This window comes from Chamaea fasciata, unplaced genomic scaffold (genome assembly GCF_029207755.1).
Source record: "Chamaea fasciata isolate MVZ Bird 193981 ecotype frontalis unplaced genomic scaffold, bChaFas1.0.hap1 SCAF_1, whole genome shotgun sequence".
Taxonomy (NCBI): Eukaryota; Metazoa; Chordata; class Aves; order Passeriformes; family Sylviidae; genus Chamaea; species Chamaea fasciata.
In genome coordinates, this window is record NW_027094086.1 from 100,750,778 (window position 1) to 100,774,360 (window position 23,583).

Below are 23,583 nucleotides of genomic sequence, written 5' to 3' on the forward strand. Positions count from 1 at the left end.
CACCAATCAGGCGAACTGTGAAGACTGAAAGAACAATTTAAAGATGGTGTTAACATACAATTTTTGTTACGTACTTTTAAGTAACATCCATACCTATTATTTAGTAGAATATTTGAACATTTGATATCTCTGTGCAAAAAGTTCTTCTTGTGGCAATAGGCCAAGCCCTCCATCAGCTGTCTCATAAAAGATTTAATATGATTTTCATTAAAATGAACCAAACCAGATTCCAGAAGTCCCATCAAGTCATGGTCCATATATTCAAATACCAGGTAAAATGCACCTACGAAAAGAAAAGGAAAGGGTAGGAGAAACACAGACAGAAAAACTGATTTAACAGCAGTCCAAAGCATTGCTGGTGTCTACTTTTCAAAGTCAGAAGCATTTTTCATACAACTGCTTAGATTTACAGCTGTATCTCACGTCCAATGAAATACAGTACAGTGAAAAGTTTTAATAAATTGCTGTTCCATATAAACAATTATACTAGTCAAATGTCTGTGAAAAGAAAAATAATGTTACCACATGGTGCTTTAGGCTAGAAGAATATGTGCTCTCCCTACAGCTCTCAATCTCCATCCATTTTATTTCAAGAAAAATTAACTGTGTTAATATTACCTACGTAAAGTTGGGAGAGAAATCTAGAAACAAAATATATACAAGCATTACTGTGCATTATTCTTCATCTTTCATGACTCAATGATTAACTTTTTCTAAAGATTTCTGAGCAACTGGGTCAGAAATCAACTTGCCCTTCTCAGACTCAGAACACCTATAAGACAGGATAAAATCAGAAAGCAGAACTAACCTACTAGTAAAAGCAGCTCTGCAAAGACCGACTTCATATTTTAAGTTGCCACATGCAAGAGAATCTGTACTTATCTCACATCAGCTTGTATAATTCTACTAATAAAAGCTATTAAAGCCAAGGCTCTTTGATACATATAAGCACTCAAAGAGGAAAAGTGTTGAGTGATTCAGAATTAGCAATAACCAATTTCCAACACAACCATTTCCAGTACAATCTACTTTTCAGTACTTCAATTCTTTCCCTGCTTCACCCTGGGACACACAGAACAGTGCAGCCGCTGCAGAGCAAAGGAAGCAATGCAGAAACCACATTCAAGTGGATCTGTCTACCTTGGATTTCCAAAACCTCCTTAAATCTACCACTACAAATGGCTTCTACCCAACAAGAACTCATTATGTGTTCTTGTTCCTAAAAAAAGTTTCAACTAGTTTCAGCTAGTTTCAAGAACTAGTGAAAGTCTTGGAGCAATAACGGGAAGTCAGCTTGACAGAAGCTGCACACATACATGGCCACATTCTAATAAACTGACTCCTTTTCTCGTTTGCTAGCTGAAAAGGGAAAAAAGAGTGCTAGGTCCACCTGCTATTCAGGAAGATTACTCATACAGTAAGTGTTAAACTTCTAACAATGATCAGCATACATCAGCTAAAGCACAGGCCATTGTGTAAGACATCAGAGAGTTCATTGTTTTTGACTTGGGTCCTTTTGTCCTGTTGTGTATTATACAGAGAAAGCAAAATGCTCATCATAAAATATCCCTGCTGTTGTGTTCAGAGGGGGTGAAACAGGAGGTGAATCAAGCAGGCACAACACAACTCCATCCATCACTTCACAAGGAGACAGGGAAATATTAAGAGCTATGAATAATCCAAAGTCTGCTGTGTTACTATTTACATAACTGAATTCACCAATCCAGTTCACCGGTTCAACATGGAAAAGCACAGAGGCTCCTAATCTTGGTCTTTTCAAATTAGATAGCCGGCAATCTGCTGTTAGATCTACTTCAATGATGACTGGAGTATGAACCATGACATTTTAAAATGCCTCAAAACAAAACACCTCATATTAATACTGCAGTGTCAGAATAACCTAGATATGCCCTTCAGAGGATGTCAGCTCAACAAAACTGAATGAACACCAGTGAATCTTGCTACCTTCTTGCTCTGGAGAACAAGAGAAAGTTAACTCTGTAATGGCGGCTGGCTGCATGTGTGCATATGACAAGGAGAAAGATTGACTGTAGAACTGTTTAGTGAGGACAGCTGAACAGAAACCTCTTGTTTATATGCAAAGCAGGATCCATGCCCTGAGCAATTTCCTGCCCTGTCACTAACTCCCAAGATTTTTTCACTGCTATTTATAACCAGCAATCACAATTGGTACCCTCATGCAAGAAGGAAAGCTGACAACAACAGAGAAGATTCACAAACAAAGTAGAGTAGTACCTGGGAGGTGACATCTGATTGTTCACATTCTCTGCAACTCTGCAACTCTGCAACTCTCAAGAAACGTACATTAAAACAGGATAAACGCTAAATATTCCTTCCAGATCAAGAGCAAATGTACTGATTCATTACACTTGTGCATTCTTGCCTATTTCCTAACTACACATTATTAAAAATTGTTTTAAAAGGAAAAGCTGGTAACCTTCTTCATCCAGTATGAGAAAATATGAAAATTAATCTATTAACCTTGGCAATCCTACCATTCAAGCCTGATTTTCAGTAATACTCAAGCTATATTTAGAAGGGACTGTAGCTGCAAAAAAGTCATCAAGCACACTGTAGTGTAACTCCTGTTAATTCCTAGACAAACTTGGTGCTTTTTTCTGACAGAGCTCTGTAGTTTCTGCCAACAAAATTGGTATGTTATTCCACCTCATAATTTCAAATCTTTGCCGCTTTTTCATCACATTGGGGGATTTGATCCTCCATAAAAGGGAAAGCAAGCAGCTAATCATTCAGGAAGAAGGAAACAGTCATGGAAGACATCACAAATGAATTATGCACAGGGAAAAGTGTGCTTACTACAGCTCAGTCTGAATTCAAGTTCACAGCATACTTTAGTTCTATCAAAACAAATGCCACACAAATATCCATTTCTCAAAAAAGGAAAACGTAACAGAAAAAATAAGTTTCTTCTTAATTTCTTAATAGTTGCTTCTTTTATGAGGGCAAAACAGTTCGTAACTTGGAGGTTACATTTTAAAATGATGTTTTGCTTGATGCTAGCTTTGCCCAGTCCTTATTTTGGGAAGCAGTGTCATAAAAACACCTAAAGCCCTCTCACAATAAAGTACATGCAATTCAAATGAACTCAGAATTACTTACGTGACTTTAAAGTTCCTCATCTTACTGCTGTTGTGTTAAAGACCTGCACTTCCCACCTCTGGGGTGGAAGAAAGCCTACAGTCCATTTCCACACACTGCAACAAAGCACTAACAGAGGGGTTGTGTCCTGGGTGGCCCATTTCCTTCACTAACACCACAAAGCTCATCTACTTTCCTTCACCTACCAAGATAATCAGAAATCTTAATGTCACTACATGTTGACAGAGCAGCAGCTGGAACAGCTGAGCAGCAGGAACACTGCCTATTTCTGAATATGGGATAAGAGAAAGCAGCTGAATCTATTAGGGAAGTACACAATAAATCTTTATTTATTGAGATTCAAATGGATGGAAATAATCCTCACCTTACTCCTTATGATTGCACTTGGGAAAATACACCTTTCTGATCATTTTGTCAGTTAAGACTGATGAGGTTCAGCAAGTGAGGTACCAAGTTAGACTAATTAAAGGATTAACACATCTCCTCCTCTTGGTCATATGTTTCAGGTCATGGAGCTCTAACAAAAGCAGTTTCTTAACACGAAATGAGCTTGGGGATAATGCAGTAAAGGTTTGCAAACAAGAGAGGTAACTCAACAAAACACAGCACTTATGATCTGCAATAAACAGTGGATTTTCTGAGAGGTCAAAAAATCCTAACAAAACATACTTTGCGTTTTTGTGACACAAGCAGGCTCTGGACTTCTTTGGACTGAATTCAAATCACACAGATCCAGCAAAACAGGACACCATTTGTTCCCAAAGATACAAGTGCTTCAGCAGACTGGGAGGGGAGGGTGATGGTGCAGGGGAGACTGATCCAAAAGCCTCCACAGATGGTGGCTTTTAAGCAATTATTTTCCAAATGTAATTCATAGGAAAGGTGTTCAGTATTTCTCAAAATACCTGATTAGAAAGAGATCTGAGGACCCAGGAGACCCGAAATGCCTTATTACATGCAAATTCAAATTCAATTCTAGTATAAATAGTATCTTGAAATACAGAAATGCTTTAGAGAAACCCCAGTATCCCTGCCTCGTTCAGTGCAGAGTACATACAACGCTGAGCTGTGAAACAGGTTTTCGACATTTGTTCTGTACTCAGTCTTCAAAATGAGATTCCATCATATTTTCATTTTGCTACTAAGCCTCCTCCAACTTCTTCTATGCACTCTATAGATTATTCTTATCTTTGATTGATTAAATTAGATTACACTTACTCTTCTACTCCTTAATGTTTCTCTTCCAATACTATTGTTATTCTATTCCAAGAGCTTTAAATACGATTTTATCCACCACAGCTAGAAAATTAAAGGAATTGTCCACCAATTCCTTGAAGTTCCTTACACTTAAATTCCCTAAAGTTCCTTTAATAAACATTTTTCTTTCAACTCAGGCTTTATTAATCTATTTTCTAACTTCAAGAACAATAAATATAGCCATAGCTACTGAATTAATCACCTTAAGACTAAAGAAAACATTGCTGCTATACTATTTTTTTACATTTTCACCCAATATTAACTTTCTATTTAATGACAGTGTTATTCTCCCCTTTCAAGTTCAACTGCATTTTCCTCTTGCAGGAACTTCACATTATGTTCTGAAATAGGGATACAAGCCAAGGGCATTCAGATGCCCTGGGAGTAAATACTCTCCTTGTTTCGTCACGTAATATGGGGAAATAAGAAAAAAACCCCCAAACAACTAAACCAAAAACTTAAAGCAGAGAAACAAAAATCTATTAATAATCAGATATTTTTCTCATTTTGAGATGGAGCAAGTTGAAAAGCCTCACAATTAGGTCTGCACTCATTCCAAGCCAAAGCCCAGTACAGCATACACAAATAGGAAGCACCACTTAAGCAGTCACACTATTCCTGATAACTTAGCTCTAGCATGAAAACTATTTGGGTAAGGTTCTATAGCTATTTTGGGAGCAGCAAGGCAAGCTGTACAGCATTAGAGGTTTCTGAAATTCAGATCTCTGCTTTTACTCAACTTCCTAGGAAACACAGACAAAACTATCTACCATGTAACATTGACTACATGACTGCTGTAACAGACTCCTTCCAAAACACAAGATTTCTGAATAAACACTCCTTGACAGCTGTGAGAAAGTAACCTGTCAGTCATATTACAACATACTGCAGAGTCAGTGTCCTCCTGTACTACAGTACTGTCAATATAAATACCAACTTCATACCTAAAAAAGTTTGCTGATTTGTACTACAAATCAATTCAAAATTTAATCTAAAAAAAAACTTAGATCTTAAAATTAATTACAGAAACAAACATACATAAACAGGTAATTCACACACACACACAAACCCAGAAAAAAACCTCTAAGCTGCAATGTTTTCCAGATCTTATATTATTGGTCTCCATGCCAGGTTTTACATCCTCCCTCAGGTTAGCAAAAAACACCTATCCCAGTCAAAAGGAGGAAGAGATGTCAGGCAGTACACTTACTGTGTTTACACTCACAGCAACAAAAGCTATGTCAGGCATTTACCATTTGTTTAGTAAAAAGAGATCATGTCAATCCCATAGCTAGATTGTTGAGCACTTGCAAACATCTCACAGCTGTTAGAAGCAACTGAGAACTGAAGAAGTATACCAAGTGCCTGATGTAGAAAGATACACACCAAAGCCATATAAATGATACACTCATGAAGGAGAAAAACCAAAACTGACAACAGCCCAAAGTGAGAAGGGCATTTTCTCAATAATTCATTTTATAACTGAGAAGGTGGCTCAGAAAAAAAGACCAAATACAACCTCAGAGTCATGAGTTCCCATCATTAATTTGGGTGTTCACCTATCTCCCTCTGAATGATAGGCAGGTGAGAAAAACTTACACAAGAAACATATGAAATGGGTACTCCTTGTGGTCACACCCAACATATATGTTTTATCTGTCAGGATTGTGCCTGACAATCAAGACGTTACATTAGTAACTAGTAATCAGTAATATCAGTAATGCCCTTCTCCAACTTTATCATCAAGCACATCTTATGCATAATGAAGACTGTAAAGTAAAAAACTTCTGATTTTCAGTATACAGACCCATGTATCAAACCATTATCATCCACTCTGCTTTGTATATGCCCAATCTATACAAACAATTTTGCTGCCTAAGGTGCTGACTTCAACAGATGAAGGGAAATGCACTTATAAGTTTTGCAACACATTGCTCCGACGTGTTACAATTCTTTCTCTAATAGTAGAGAAAAAATAAATCCAAAAGTATGTAAGTTGTTCATGTGTTTATAGTCCAAGATGGCCAGAATAAAATATGGATATAATTTCTTCCACTTTCTTCGAAAATAAAAATATGTCAAAAAGATTGAGACAGGCTTTAACATGGGGAACCAATAATCCTCTCTCTTCCAGACTTTTGAGTGTGTTACTTAAAAACACATAATGCAGCTGAAAATATCAGGACAAAGTTGTACAAGCTAAGCTATTGCTGGCTTGCAGTCCAATGTTACTATCTTAAAAAGTATCCTTAAATCAAGTACGGTAAAGTGGGCCCAACACTTATACACTATTGTCAGAAAACTGAATGCACTGCATATTCAGCTACTGAGAACCAACCAAAAAAACCCACACCGCCTTAAGTGAAAAAACAGATTGTGTACTATGTCAGGATATGATACACAGCCTTAGAAACAAAATTAACTTCACTCATACTAACTAGAAAAATGTTCTCATTCCCTACTCTTCTAAGTGGGACATCAGCAGGGCTTTCCAAGTCACATTTCAAAGCTACGGTAAGTATGTAATATACACTAAGCATAACCATGTTCGTCACACAGGCAAAACACCAAAACACCCTGCTTTTACTGTAAGCACTGCCCATTGTAAGATATCACTATCTCTTCTCTAATGGTTCCTCGTTAGGCAGCCTACTTTTGCATTTGCAACACTTTACCGTGAAAATGACCATACTTCCTCCCACTTGCATTCTTTCCCTGCACAGACTACAATTTGGCCACAACTTAGCTATGAATCCCTCTCTCACAAAGAACTACTCATTACAGAAATACAGAATACAGTGCCTGAAAAAAACCACAACTTCCATCTTTTCACAGAGAAGTTGTAACAGCAGTCTCATTATCCTGCTAATGTTTTCAAGAAACTATCAGAACTTACTCAACGATCAGAAATTAATTCTATTTTAGCATCCCCAGAGAAGCCCCCACCCTTATAAATTTTCAGAAAATGTACTTGTTTTAATATGCTGTTAAATAAGAACAAGAAATTAAATCAGAAGTAATATCAAAAACACAAATAGAGACTTGGACAAAAAAAATTAAATTAATGAGACGCAGTTTGAAGTACAAAAAAATAATTTACTATTCAATTCTAAACATGGCACTAAACACAAAGAAAGAAAATTCATTAATGATTCATTATGTATTAAGTCAAGACTCAGTGTGGCCTCATTAGCCAAGTAGGTTAGACCTAATTAAAACTTAGTGCAAGATTCACATACAAAAACTAAACTGGTTGTTGCAGACTGTCAAGATTTTGAGTGGCACCTGACCACCGAACCTGCACAACACTTGAGAAACTCTTGCTAGATACTTCCCACCTCTAAGTATGACAGCACTGTATACACTTCAAGGTATTATACTCTCTAAAGATGCTAGGAAAAAATATCCAAACTAATTCCTGCTTCATATCCACCTTCTGAATCATCACATCATCTGGTGTTTCAGCTGGCCATGCAGTAATTACAGCATTTTCTACCTGCACTGCTGCTGTATAGAGACTCAGGGAGGAAGGGCAGGGAAGAAGGACAGGTACCACATTTCAAACACTCTCCAAAGACAAACAATGCAAAAAACTGCCCACAGGACACTAAAATACCTCCAAAATGATAGGTTTGCAACACTTAGACCCAAAATGAAATGCCTCCAGTAGCAAAATACCACTCCGGTAACGAAAGTACCAACTAACAACACTGCATGATTTTCACTGTTTGCTTGAACCTCTAGACTAAGGAGGTTGAAGCAATTCAAACATGACAGACTTCAAAGTCTGTCTTCTCTTTTGCATGCCTTCTCTTTGGGGAAAAACACTACCACTACACAAGTCTTGCTTCTCATTCTTTTAATTTACTCTTCTTCTAGCCCACAAAACACACACACTTAATCATCAAAAAAGTAACTGACGAATGACTCAAATAAAACCAAGGCCTAAAATGAAAACATCTCCTCAGCACTCAGCCTACTATACTATAAGTAGTATGAGAAAGTACTAAAAAAATAAAAGGTTATAAAAAAAGCTCACAATTAAGAGCTATTACTGCTGGCCTGCCTAATCCACGGGTGTCAAGGAGTCAAACATCTGTTCCTCTACAGCAAAACCACAATCAAGCAATACATTTTTGTATCACACAAAATATTTGCAAAAAAAGTTTCTATAAGCAAAATGCATAGCTGAGTTAAATAAACAACTGCATATAGTATTTAAACCAAAATTAAAATCCCTCATCATGCATCACAGTTTGCAAACATATTTTTTAATGAAGCATAACTTCAAATCGAGCATAGCAGACTATCACATTGAGAACAGGTCCAGAAAGAGGAGACCCTGTTACCATACATACCTTTGTCCTTCTTGAAGTCCAAAGCATCTTCCTTATCTGTCACTATTTCCTTCATGTTGATAATGCTTTGATGATTAAGCTGTCGAAGAATCTTAATCTCTCGAATAGCCGTAATTGGAAACCCTTCCTTTTCATTATCCAGGCGTACTTTCTTCAGTGCTACCATTTCCCCTAAGAGAAAATTTAAATAAAATCCATTAAGATTAGCAACCAAACCATGGGATTTAGTATTGATTTGTATGCTTGTTTTTTAAAACCCTGATGCCTGTACCAAGCGCTATGGTGAACAAAAATCAGCATCATATACAGAAGCAAAACTACAAATGAGAATTTTCAGCTACACACTATAAGGGCTATCCTTCCTCCTCCTGCACAGCTCACTCACATATCCTGATATTTCACACCATGTCCACCAGTAAAGAGTGATTATCAGCAGCAGTTTTAAGGACAGAGGCCTGTGACTGCTCTGGATTTCTTAATACTACATCACCACTGGTCAGAATGCATATATCTAGCCAGAAATAGTATGCAGTTCAAGATGACTAAAGAGTTCTCAAATTCATCAGTATACTTTCTACAAGCACAAGTGGCACTGACATTTTTACAGTGAGAAGGTTCTCTGTTACTATTTTACTGCAGGGTGGGCTGGATCAAACTGGATTCTGCAAAATGGCAGGAGCATGATTTACTCATGATGGAGGATACCTACAGACCATACACGTTTGTTCACTCATTTTGTTCTTGGAAGTTTATTGCTGTGTCTGGAAAGTTTATTGACAGACCAGATATCTTTGTTGGATCTAAGAAGTACTTACCTACACTAAACTAACTTACAAGATACACTCACAATAAATCATATTCCAGCATGACACCACATCCACTTTCTCTGAAAGCCCATTACACAGCTTCTTCTACAGTATCTCAAAGGCCATAATGCCACTCTCCACATAGGATTTAAATCCAAAGCTAACTGATTTGCTTGCTGTACCTGCACAGACACCTTCAATGCAGAAAGCAAAAACTTCTATGGGAGGTTAAGAGATGACTGGGATGCACAAAAAACCTGAAGTTTGCCAGAAAGGCAATATGGTTATGGCAGGATTAAAACGCAAATGTGCAAAGAAGAGAATCTCAGAAGATCCTAATAATGATTTGCAAAGATTCTCAAGGTAGAGGTAAAAATCTGTGACAGTTCAACTAGAACTAAAGTTTGCAAACTGAGACAAGGACAGGTAAAGAATGAAGAAGGAATTATAATTCCACTGCTTATTCTACCGGCGATCAGAAAGAAGGAACTGAGGCTGGTATGTGGTCCTATGGGATTCAGTTACTGCTGAAATGGTCCAGCATTCAATGCGTGGACAAACCAGCCAGAAAGGCAAGCAATCATGGAAAGAACTACTAACTGAACACAAAACAATCACACAGCATACAGCATATATAAAGAATATGGATAATCTATTTAGAACTAGTGGCAGTATTATGTATCCTACTGGTGACTGCTAGCTCATTTCAGCAATAGGTTAACATTAAATTAAAAAATAATGTCACTATCATGAAGTCAGTTATTTTGCAAGAATATCCCATGTGCAACTCCTCAGGGCCATGTTGCACAGAAGCAGATTCTCTTCCTACTATGAACTAGTGACTACTGGAGTACAACCAACTATGACCCAGTTTTACGTACAGCTTCTTTCACAGTTACATCCCTTTACAAACTTCATTACAGTTTGCCAACCTGTCTAGTGCGACATTTAGTTTTCCTATGGTATTTAGCCTCTCTTCTTTACTAGTTCAACTTCATACAGAGCATCAAAACTCAAAGTGTAAGAATTAGAATTTAGGACTACTCAGCGTTGTAGGGATGCATTTCCCAGCAAGTGTTTTCCATACAGGGAAAAGTTTAAGACTCACCCCTTAACGTAAAGAACTCAGAAACTTCGATACCCTCCTGACAAGGATTGGCTCAGTGCCAAGAGACAAGACCTTGCCACTGTTCTTCAAACCCTGTATCTCTCTCTCTCTCTCTCTATTGGCTGCATGCCAGATTGTCCCTCCTAGAACATTCAGTATTTAGGAAGCGGCCCAAAGGAAAAAAAAAAAAAGGCTTTCTGGAGTGTATCTAGCAGGGTGTCAGAGATTTCTCAGACACCTGAGCACAGCTTATTGTTTGTTTTCTGTAATGTTTGTTATTTTGTTATTTTTCCTTATTAAACCTTTTGGTTTATGAAACATCTCTGAAGAGTGGTCTTGCTAATTAATTTTAGCCACTTGTCTACAAAGGCTGGACCCTCAGAGACTGATACATTAGCACATGGCTTATTAGATTCTGGCCACATGTTTACCTGTATCACAGCTTGATTTCAGCCACAGCTTTACAGATAAATGATTTTCCAATGAAGCAAACAATAATTCCTGATTTAGACAAAAGCTAGACTTAAAATTGAACAGACCAACAACTAAAAACTTCCTAACATAAGAGGGCAGAACACCACAAATTTTATTCAACATAAAAACCAAAATCATCCTGTTCATTTAAAATTGTAGGATTACATTTGTTTTTTTTTTGAACTTACCCGTATCTTTATCTCTGGCTTTGTAAACTTGCCCATAAGTGCCTTCACCAATAATACCAATGATATCAAATTTATCCACACAGCGCTTTCCCCAGTCTATTTCTTTTTCTTTCGTTTCACCATGTCGTGGTCCACATATTCTAGAAAGCAACAAATATTTTTAAGAATACAGCTAGTCTATCTAGGCATTGTCTTAACCTTGAAGACATCCTCAACACTATTTACGACATCATTAGTTAATTGTCTTATTACCATTAAGTGGCAATAAACCATGCAGTTTGAGTCAAGCCACACTAATACTAAAAATTTCAAAAAGCAGAACTCTTTTGACAAGAACATATTATTTCTACTTGCTTGATAAGCTTTAAAAAAAGTTTAATAAACATACTTTGGTCTTCTCTTGCTATGTAACTGAACTGCTGGTTTCTTCTCTTCAGGACTTTTGGGTACCTCAGCTCCTCCAGGCAACTCAGGTGGAAGTGGCAAGTCTGCAAGCAGATGGCGGAGTTTCTTCTCTGTTTCTCTAACTGACTTCACTGAAAGAGTCTCTCTCAAACTATTAGAAAAAAAATCATTTTGCTAGTAAGTCGAATATAGTAGAATATTAATATAAAAGCAAAATTTTTGTAGAATTTTTTTTAAATACATTCTGGACTGTCAATGCACCAACACTTGAAAACTCTGCTCTTAAAATTTGCAGGACCTGAACAAATGACTCACAAATAGCTCTTTGGAAGATGCACAGTTAAATAGCACAATTCTACAGAATTGTGGATTCAGACTTTTCTGGTGAAAGCTGAGGTCAGATGACCCAGGGAGCCTTACCAGGCCAGACTTCTTCTGCCACATAAGATTCTTTCCAAGTTTATGGCCTAGACTGTTAAAAATATTTAGAGCTCAGGTGCTGCCAGACATCAAAAGTATAGTGGTAAAATCTGTACTCTGACTTCTCAGATAAGAGAGAAGATCTGATTAACCCAGCTCTCTCTAACACTGGTCTCCACAGATAATGAACTTCATGCTTACACTAACACTGCAGGGCATTACAAGGCTGTCCACATCACCTCATCTATAAATTCCAATTGCACACATCTGCTGAAACATTCCAGATTCAATATATTTCTAGTGATCAGCATGCGTAACAAGTTGGAAAAAAATCAGATGAAAAAATGACAATGATTTTCTGACATGGGTTACTGATATCTCACTGATACTTGACCAGCCATAATTAGATAACAGATACTGTCCGTCTCTGTCTTGAAAAAAATCCCCAAACACACATACAGCATCTTTTAACAATTACACAGTGATCTTAGAAATACTCTTCCCATTCAAATGGGGAATCATAATGGCTGCACTGGTTTTTTCCTAAGTACATGGCTTCATTTTACCAGAACTTCTTTTAGTTTAGCTAGATTTGCTCAGCTACTGCACATCCAGAAATTTTAAAGCCATGACCATCTCTAAACTTCATTTAATTACACGATTGTTTCTCCCCTACAGGCTCTCACACAGTATGCACTCTTAATTTCCATCATTGTATCAATAAAACCTAAGTCATGCTTTGAGGGGACATTTTCCAAGTTAGTTGCATTTGCCAAATGGCACTATTCATCCTTCTCTGTGATGGTCTTTCTACAACTTCTTACCTGCTTAGCTTCATAGATAAAGCAGGAACTTTTCTAAATGGAAATATATTGCCAACTTCCATAATAGAGAAGGCATTCATTATTTCTTACTTTTCTTGCTATGAGTAATTCCTATATATTCAAATAAAGCATTCCAGTGTTTTGCATGTCTATGCTTCTCTGTGAAAGCTGAACACTTCTGTCTTTTACCACTTCCTAAACTGCCACTGCCCCACTGTAAAGAAGCATCACAAGGAAGCATAGGCTGCCCTCACCACAAACATAATGGCTAACATGCTATAAAGAACAAACCACCTTAGTGCAGTGCATGTAACTGTCATGACAATTAAAAAACCCTTATTTTTGAAGTTCACATATTAGGATTTCTCTCATAACTTGTCCCCAAAATTTTCAACATGAGTGAAAGCATAACACATGAAAGATTCTGACACAGCTTTTAGAAGTGGTACATGAAAATAGAGGCAGCCAAGCGCAGCCTTTTTTTTTTCAGGTCTGCAAAATCACACACCATTGACAACCAGGGCAATTTTCCCTTTCAGCTAACCTGCACTGTGGGGTTGCAACACTCATGTTCCCTTAGGTCACTTGTTTGTGGGTTTATGAGATTCTTACTGAAGGAACCAGACAGTTCTGCACAGCACTGAGCTCAAGCTTTCTTTGTTGACACAATTTCCCCAAAGCAACTCAGAGCCCAACCTTTGCCCTCCTCCACCATTAAAAACATAGATCTCCTTCCTTTGATGACTTAAGCTTTATCATGACTAATAATTTCTGATCCAAAGTTTATAACATCCTATAGGCAAAACTAAGCATAAAAGACTTTCCATTACTTCCCATTAATCTTTCTAACGCAGCTGTCTGCAGGCAGTAAGCCTTTTATTCTGAAAGGAGAATGAGCCCAGTGCTGAAAGAACCACTGCTTAATTGCGGCTTAACTCCTTAGTTTAGCTAACTTTAAAAAGGCGATCCATTAAAATATAATAATAATCAGAAGCAACCAGACAGCTTCAATATGAAATCTCATTTCACGATGTTGCAATTAATACTGCAATGCCAATCATTTTTAGTTAAACTAGATAAACTAGTTTTTAGTTAAAACAGTAAATCTTGCTCACAGTATCAGGATTCTCATTTACCTAGAGGGTGGCTTAGTCACAAATGTAAATGCAATCGTACATTTGCAACACCATTTTTACATTTGCTAGAGTTAAACGCTGAAGGGCAAGAAACAATTTCTTTTTCACAACTTAAAAAAAAATGTGTAGCTGTCGAATACTACATTAGGTTGTATTTATTTCCTAAGGCCTTGCATGCACCCTTAATACTTAATGCAAATTTAAATTACTAGCAAACACAAGAAAAATATTTCCACCTCTAGCTAAAAATTTCTGGCTTACTTGTGATTTCTTGCATACATGTGAGAGACATGTAGCACCTTCAGTTAAACAAAAAAACAAGCAAACAAACAAAAAACTTTTCTAACAGCATAATTTTCCAATACAAATCACAGCACAGATTCTCTGTTAGGACTACAGACTTAACATAGGCTAAATTCAGATGACACTTGGAACACAAATTATTTCTTCACTAGAGACCAATTTTTACACTTCAAAATTAACACAAATGACAAGCCATGAACCTCGCTTCCATTATACATACGCAAAATAATACTGACCTTTAAAATAAATTACACTAAAATAATTCCCAGCTATAAAAAAATTGACTTTCAAAGGGAAGAGAATCTTTTCTTCAAACCCCAGCAAAATAAAGAATTTTCACATATTGCTACTGAATTTAACTTTTCCCCAGAAGTATGTATATGTTCACACCAAACTTGAAATCTTGAATCCTTGAATGCATCCTTTCAGTAGTCCCAAACCTATTATGTATTTTTTAATTTTGAAAACATTTCCATAGTAGACTTTTTATAGAAAAATTGTTTGACCAAATTCTTCTTTTTTCAAGAACTAATTAAAATATTTTTAAGATCAAATTCCTCCAGCTCAGCAATAGTCACCAGTCAAACAGCTGAAGCGCAAGAACAAATTAAACAATGCATTCACCTGATCTAGTATATTGTTCTATATTTATTTTCCAAAGGAAATAACAACAACCATTACAAAAAGGGACAAACAATCCCAAAAGCAAATCTCTGTCACAACTCACCTATCAGTTTCTTTATCTTCAGGCAGCGTGGGAGGCAAAGGCAAGGGTGGCAGTGTGGAGGTCGGTAATGCAACAATTCGATCCTTCTCCTTGGCTACTACACTTGGTGTACTCGGTTTGCTTTTCTCCTTTACAGGGACCGGTGCCTGTTTCACAACAGTCAATTTATTCTCTTTTACTGCTGCAGGCTTCTGCTTAGTAATTTTGTCTGCAATTGAATTATTTTCCACTTTTGTTTCAGGAAGCAAGACCTTTGCTTTTGCCTTGTCGTTTTTCAGATTTACACTGCTGGTAGGAGAAGGTGTATGCTCTGTTTTGATTTTCTTCAGGTCCTTAACATTGTTCACTTGAGGTGCGCTTACAGCAGTGTCAGTGTTTCCCTTAGTAGGTGTCGAAGTGTTGGAAGCTTTTGCACTGGCTTTGGCTGCCTCAGCAGCTCTTGCTTTCTTGTTTTTGTTCAGCTCCGCAGCCAGGCTACTCTTCAGAGTCAATGTACTTGGAGAAATACTTGAATGACGACTTCTGGATCTAGACAATCTGTGTCTGCTACGAGACCTGGAGTGCCTTGATGAATACGGACTTCTGCTTCGAGATTTTGCTGATCTCCTGTTTCAAGAAAGTAAAGATTTACCCAGGTAAAATTAAGTCTAGCTGCTTTCCCAGCACATCTACTTTTTTGACATTTTACACTTTTTAAATCAACTCTTATCACCATGCTCATAGAATAAACAGAAGTCTATGAAATAGGAAAAATCATCCATTTAAAAAATAAAAAACTATAGGTAATCAATCAAGATTCTACATCTTTCCATTAGGAAACAATAAAACCCTTATGTGTAGTTTCTCCTCTCACAGAATTGCAAAATACAATACTTATATAACGCAAGAAATGTTCTGCTTTCCTCACTACTTAAGAGATATTTTTCTCCTTAAAGAAAATATCAACGTATGCAGCTTGTACAAACATCTTTAGTATATACAGTATTTAAGAAAAATTCAATTGACAGAATTCAACAAAACGAAATTAAAGTTACAACAGGACACGAGAAATCTCAACAACACTGAAGCATTAAATTGAATACTAAAGAAAAAAGAATGGAATGCTGAAGGCTGCAATGTAGCTAACTGAAAGACAGCTTTATGTTTTTGAAATCTAACTGTACAACTTCAAAAAGAACCAAAACAACCGCCCCCTCCCCCAAAAAAGCCCAAGTTCTCAGTATTTGTTACAGCTATTGACAAGCAAACATAACCCACAAAGGGGCCTATGCTATAACTGTATCTGAATGCAGACACTAACAGAAAGAAGAAAAAGAAATCTAAGCCCATCTACAAAATTATAGCAATAAAATTGCCTGGAATGAAAGGGGGGCAATCTTAAACTTCTTCTGTCCAATAACACCATTTCATACAAACGACTTCTCATTCAAAATTTCAAAGGGATATTCTAATTTGCCTAGTACTAGTTTTGAGTCAGTTGTTCATTAAGAAATAAAGGAGAAAAAATTAATTGAGCTGAAAGGCATGGAACAAGTAACCTAATCCACTGCTACCACACAGTAGTGTTATGAAATAAATTAAATTAAATGTAGGTGTTTAAATCCATTTTACCATACCAAGAATAACAAGGATATTCATCAGACGTACAAGTATTTTCTTGATTAAAGTTTGATGCAAATCTATTCTGCTTATCGTTTGAAGAGGAGGAAAAAGCATACTCAGGATTAAAAACACCCAGTATTCATCAGCTTAACAAAGAAAAAAGTATCAAGCAATAGCAAAAATAAGACTTCCTGAAGATACAAGAGTTTCAGAGTTCAAAAGATCACACCAGTGTATGGAGGTTACCAAAGCTAAAGGAAACAAAAAATCCAGACCAAATCAACAACAACAACAACAACAAAAAAAGAAACCCAATAAACAAACAAAAAGCATGCCAACTACAATCCTTATGATCAAGACTACTCATCCCACACCAAATTTAATTTTACTGACAATTAAATCAATTCAGTTTTAATTATCAACACAAGAAATCACATCTCAATGCTTCAACTGAATAAATACTTAATCTAGTACAGTAACATTTCTTTTGTGTGCAATACTGATGAATTTCTAAATTTACACTCTCCTTTTTATAATGCAGGAACTCTTACCCAATAAAAAGTCACTCAGATCAATCAAAAGTGACTGAAAACAATGTGTACTCACACTGTATAGTACAGCACAAGCTTCAGAATTCTACAGGTGAAATTGATCCAAATGATCCAGACTTATGAAAGAAAAAAATCAAATCCCAAATGAAGATAACTCCTGGAAACTAGCACAGTTCAATTCTATGACAGGAAGCAGATTTTACAGGATTTTCTGGCACAGAAGGGTAACGATGACAGATGATAATAACAACAATAATCATAATCCTAAAAATTTTTTTACACTTTAATTGAAAAAGCCTCACAAGTCTCTTCTAACAATTTTCAACCAAAATCTAATGCTTGGTTCACTCAGTAAAGAGATATTAATGTTCGTATCTAATAAACACCATAAAAAATTATAATAGTGGGCACAAAAATTCCATTGAAAACTCACTTCTTCTCCATTATGAATCCTGTTGCTAAAGCAATTTTTCTCGTTATTTTGAAAATCTAATACTAAATCCCACAGAATATTTTCAGAGGTTTGGCCAAACAGGCATAAAACTAAAAAGATACAAAGTTCCATTATACAGAGTTAAGACAAGGTAACAGGAAGAAAAAAGGGAGAAAAATCTAGAAAATACACACACTTCAAATGCTAAACCAGAGCTCTCCTCACAGTGCTGTCTCTATTTTGGAGAGGAATTACTGTAGAACTCAAACAGAGGTGTTACTGCTGCAGTTCTGCACCCACCCTGGAATCAGTATAATTACATTTCTCCAGCATCAAGCACAAGGCAATAGTCCCTGTTATTCCTAAACTGACTTCTATAAATGGTGCATCTTTTGCAAGGATGACACTGACCTGTCATGGAAAAAATTTTCTTACATATTTCATTTATAAATCAGCTATTTCAGACTGACTCTCTCTATCCAATTACCTGTAGAACAATCTCCATCCCAAGTACATCACTGCAACCTGTACTAAATTTAAAACGTGCCCTAAAGGTCAGTGAGGCCTATTTCTTTCATAAGTGTGGTATGTTCATTTTGATTGATACCTAACAAAGAAATTAATCACATAATTAACAAATACAGACATAATTTCACATGCAGTAGAAAAGAGAAGTAGCAGCTTAAAACAACACAGTGAGACACCATGCCTGATTCCAAGACTGGTTCTGTTCCACTTTGGTACAAAATAAAACAGGTTTGTTCAGCTCACTACTAAGGATAAAATGAAAAAACCTGTTCAAATCAATGATGACTAATTTGATCATCCGATCAGCTACCATAACTCAGTGAGGAAGAGGCAGTTTTGAAAACCTAGGGCAAAAATAACCTAAACTTCTATACTTCAAAAACAAATAAGAATTGACAGTGGATTGCTGTCTCTACTTTACCAATACTAGTCAAAAGAGTTTGGGACATGAACATGAATTTATGCAAGCTCAGCTAAAAAAAACCCAAACCCAACCATCATCTACTGTGGGTTTCACACTCCACATGACAACTGCACAATTTTTTCACATGAGAACTGCTTTCAAGTGGGAGACAGCAGATATGCATGCACACAAATAGTTACATTTCAGTCCCAGTACCTATTATAGCCCTTAACAGCAGATCAAAATGACAGCAGCCTAGTTATGAAATATGTTGATTGATTATAACCTGGCTTAAATTTTCCAAAAACTTTTTATTATTTATGTCAGAAAAAACTATTATATTATCTACATATAGTAAGGCATCCCAAAAACCTTAGCAAGAATCCCTTGCTGTACCTGAACCACTGAGCTGGACCCTGGAAAATACAGGAAAAACATTAACATTTTCAACTAAACAGACAAATACTGAATTTTAAGTAAAAAGCAGATTTGTCAAAAGTGCTAGTTATTGAAGTTACAATGATAAAACCTGCTGTTTTCATAAGCCTAATAATCTTTTCAAACACTCAACTATTACTTTCCTTCATCTGTGTAGTTACGTAGTCTCAACAGACTACACAACTCACGCACAAGTTTTCACCTATAAAAATGGCACAAACCCAAAAATATGGACACATTTACAAGCTTTCCCTCAAAAGCTTATACAGTACTCAGAGTGGAGAAATATTGCCTTATCCATAATAAAACCAGCCAGCTCACTCTGTTCAGACCTAACACTTGACATAAAAGATGAAGTCACAGCAGCACAGGAACGTGCTCACACAGCAGCCAGTATCTGCCAGGTAACAGGACACTGACTGCCTAGCAAGACCCTGAAGAAACACCAGGAGAGACATCTGAAGTACACAGTCTAAATCTTCCAGCACGTCTCTACTAAATGTGTGTGCATGCATACAAACACATATAAAATGCCTTATCTGACATTTGACACCAGCTACTTCAGATGAAGTCAGCAGCTTTTTTTTTAACACAGTGAAAAGGAACAAAAGAAAGGTGGCTGCAACTGCACCGAGCTGCATGGCAAAAAGCAAATACATTGAACAATGCAATTCAAAATTCTCTTCCTGAAGTAAGGAGAGATCAGGAAGTTTACTAAACCTAAAGGCCACATTTCACTCTCATAAACAAAAGCACCAGCATGTGCTGCTAACACACAAGAGGAGAGGCTAATAAGAAGCCTAAGTTACTAAGAAGGTAACTTTCCTTTAATGCTTGTCCCTGTTTGCACCCAGAAGTTCTGCCCCATTTTAGAGTACCTTTGCCACTTCAGCTATTAATAGTCTTCTATCAGCATCTTTAATTCACTTCACACAAGTGCAGATCCCTACAGAGAGGCCAACTGCCACATCTCATGACACTTGTAAAATCCCTTCTGAGCTATATACAGATGTCAGTGTGTTTTTATATATGGAGGGGACAAAAAGAAAAAAGAAAACTGATGTACCTGAAGACCATAAGTATCAGTAGTGTAAGTTCTAAAGCTGCTTCATTTCTTCCCTAGAGACGGCAACAAAGAAGCCTGTGAGCGCTAGACTAGCTGGAAAGTGACACGGAAGAAATTACATTTTAGCTATAGCTACAAAATAAAAGGAAAAAACTCAAACCAAAAAACCAACCAAACAAAAAACCCCAAACAAAACAAAACAAAAAAAACAAAACAAAACAAAACAAAACAAAACAAAAAAAAAAGAAACAAAAAAACCCCTTAAGATATTATCTACAAACCAGAGGAGAAGAGGCAAATTTTAAGAAAGTGATAAAGGAAGAAAGCACTGGAAAGGAAGCCACCCAGAAACCAAAACTACATTTTTCAGATCAAGAAAAATATTGCCCTCAAAGATGAGGAGGGGGAAAAAAAAAAAAAAAAAAAAAAAAAAAAGTTGATTTAGGTATCACAGCTCTTTCTTTTTAATCTTTTGGTTTTGCCTGGTACCCAACATCTCATAAAACAACCAGGAATTCATTCTTTCTCTGCTTATACAATGTACTTAGTCACTTTAGAAAAAGCTACATAAGGATATCAAAACGTTTTGACTTCCTTTCAAAACTGTTACAACGTTTCTCCTTCCTGACAGGCAACATTTATGACACTTCACTAGCTCACTAATAAATAACCAAACAGTAAATTTACTGATTAATTTAACAAAGAAAAAAGTCTACTGTTAAAATACCACTTACATTCTCGAGCAGAGAATGAAACAATTCTAAATAGTACCTTACAGTGCTATCTCTTACTTGATATTTGAAACCAGAGAGGAAAGAAAACTGTTACCTACATCAGATTTCCAGGAATACATTTCATTCAGCTTACACGGTGTTTTCTGTCATGTCATTTTTCAAGGTGTTTCTTTCTGTCCTCTTTCAATACCTCCTTAACACCAAAAAATACATTTTATTGACAAATCAGAACGATCATGTGTTATCTTCGCATGTTTCAAAACTTGAAAACCTCTTTTCTTCTTAACTGCTTCAACAGCAAGCTAAATCCGTCATGCTGGTGGCCAGCTCCAAGCCACCTAAGTGCAAACAATTTTGTAGCTGAAATACAGACGGGTCTGTGAGCTGAACAAGGGAACTGATTTTGTCAGTAACTTTTTAACAAGGTGTAACACAAAGGGATTCATGAGAACACGAAGGCAAAAACCAGGAGCCTTAACAGTTCAAAGGAGGTAAAACAACCACTGTAGCCCAGCTCCTTCTTTAACCCGCAGGTAATGATGGACTACTGACTAAGCACTGCCATCCTTCCCTGCACAGCAAGTGTTTTTGAAAAGAGAGAACTAAATTTAATCAACTGGCTTCACTACAGACCTTCCAACTCATTTACAATCCCTCTGTAACATAAACCACCCTGACAAAACATTTTAGCTCATAATATAGCTTTTCCATGTTGCTCTAGCAGGCAAACATATAGTTCATTTCTTTATGCCTTTACAGTAATAGTATTCTTTCACTTGACACCTTATCCATTAATTTTATTTATTTTTTCTAGCCCCTAGTTCAAGGTTATATTCTATGCAGCTCTGCAACAACCTCCTACTCAGCTGCTTTGTAAATGAACACCACATAACCTGCCCCACTGATTCAAACTGCCAATCTTTAAAAGGGTCTCCAACACATACTAGAAAACTGAGCTGAGCTTTTATTTGTTTCTTGAACCTGCTTTAAAACTCTCTATTTTCATATGAGAACTTGTCCTACAAAGAAATCAACCAGCAACAGGGCCAGTCAACTCAAAATCTGTGTTTTAAACACACTTGAAGCTAAAATTTTCAAATGAAATTTCCTTTTTCAAGTAAGAAGCAGTAGCAACAAGGAAATGGAAAGGCACATGAGCAAAAGGCAAAGGCCAGCAATGTGCACTGGAAAAATTAGCTACTCAAAACAGTGAAAACCTAAAGTGATCAATTTCAAATTCTGCAAATACAGCTTTACTAAACAAAACTAGAGAACTTTAAATTTTAAAAAAATCTACTTTTACTAACCAAGTGGGGGGAAAGTCAAATTCTCTCTTAATCCTTTAAATTCAAAAGCAGTAGCATTACTGGAATTAAAGTTTTTTTCATATCAGTGTATGGCATCATGGCTTCTCCATTTACAGGCTGAATATATTTATATATATTTTTTTAAATATATATTTTTCCCCCTACACTTGTTGTAATTTTGCACATAAATGACCCATATTTTGCAGAGCCTCACTACTAAAGACTCAGCTACCAATACAGATTGAGATGACTCTCTGGTACCAAATGCTACAAGCAACATCTATGCACATAGTAGTACTACACTAGTAGTGCCCCACCCACTTACCCTTATCCAAGCGGATGGGTAGGTGTATCCAAATTTGGAAAAATACGATTACTCATCTATACTGCTAATTGAATTAAATGTGTGATCACATAACATATGACCTGACTCAAGTTACAAAAAGCAGTTCTCCGGAAACTAGTTTAGCATGAAATTGTAGGAAAGCAAGAGACTGTGTCTGCTTCTTTAGTCAACCATGGGGTTTGGTTAAGATTTTTTTTTTTTAATCCGGTCATTTTACCAGTAGAGAAATAAATACGTCATATTTTTGGAAGAATTTCCATTTCGAAAATATGCATGTGCTACTTTAGAATAGCTGTGTTATCCTATCCACAAGAAAACAGAGTAATACAAATCCACCAGCAGCAAGTAAAGTTTTGTCCAACAAGTGAATACAGCCCTATCAGTTAATCTAAAATACAAATTTTTCTTGCTAATATAATGGAAAAGGCAATTAGTCATTCAAAGAGAAATCACTAAGTATGGTACACACACATATCCTGCATCTTTGCTTCTCCTTAGAACCCACAGCCAAACAGCACCACCTAAAAACAGCAAAGTCAGTACTGCAATTCAAACCTCACAGCAACACACTGTTGCTGCTCCAAACGAGCAAAGCTGACTTCACTTGTTTCTCTTCAGCTGTTTACTAGAAGTTTCTCCCTAAGAAGCTCAGACACCTAAGTTAAAAAATCACCACTAAACACATGAGCTTTCCAAGCATGCTAGAACTGCTTCGTAATAATTTTCTACATACCCAAATAACTGGGTAATTTACATAACATTAGAGAAGACACATATACGAGACATAAAACAAAGAGCAAAAAGACTTGCAGGCTGAAATAGTCACATACAAAGTTCCTAGTGTCCGAACATCATTATAGCTGGATACAAGCCCAGAATTAAGCCTTTAAATCATCCAGATGAAGAACACACGTGCTGTAAGAAGCTGTTGCCTCCATGAAACAGTAATACTCTATCAGGTCTAAGGCCACTGTATCATTATCAAACAGGACAGCAAAAATGTTCAGCATTTTGGCTGTAGTACTACA

General features: G+C 36.6%; 1 protein-coding gene across 5 annotated transcripts in view; it reads right to left on the minus strand.

Annotated features, from left to right (window-relative positions):
- Positions 1–23,583, minus strand: part of CDK13 (cyclin dependent kinase 13) — a 44,844-nt gene that overhangs the window by 17,812 nt on the left and 3,449 nt on the right. For all 5 annotated transcript variants that reach the window (XM_066191019.1, XM_066191010.1, XM_066191036.1 and 2 more), the window contains exons 2-6: positions 15,148–15,753; positions 11,721–11,888; positions 11,333–11,472; positions 8,757–8,927; positions 94–283 (exon numbers count right to left, since the gene is read on the minus strand). In XM_066191019.1, coding sequence (XP_066047116.1) covers positions 94–283; positions 8,757–8,927; positions 11,333–11,472; positions 11,721–11,888; positions 15,148–15,753 — 1,275 coding nt within the window. The remainder of the gene's footprint in view (positions 1–93; positions 284–8,756; positions 8,928–11,332; positions 11,473–11,720; positions 11,889–15,147; positions 15,754–23,583) is intronic.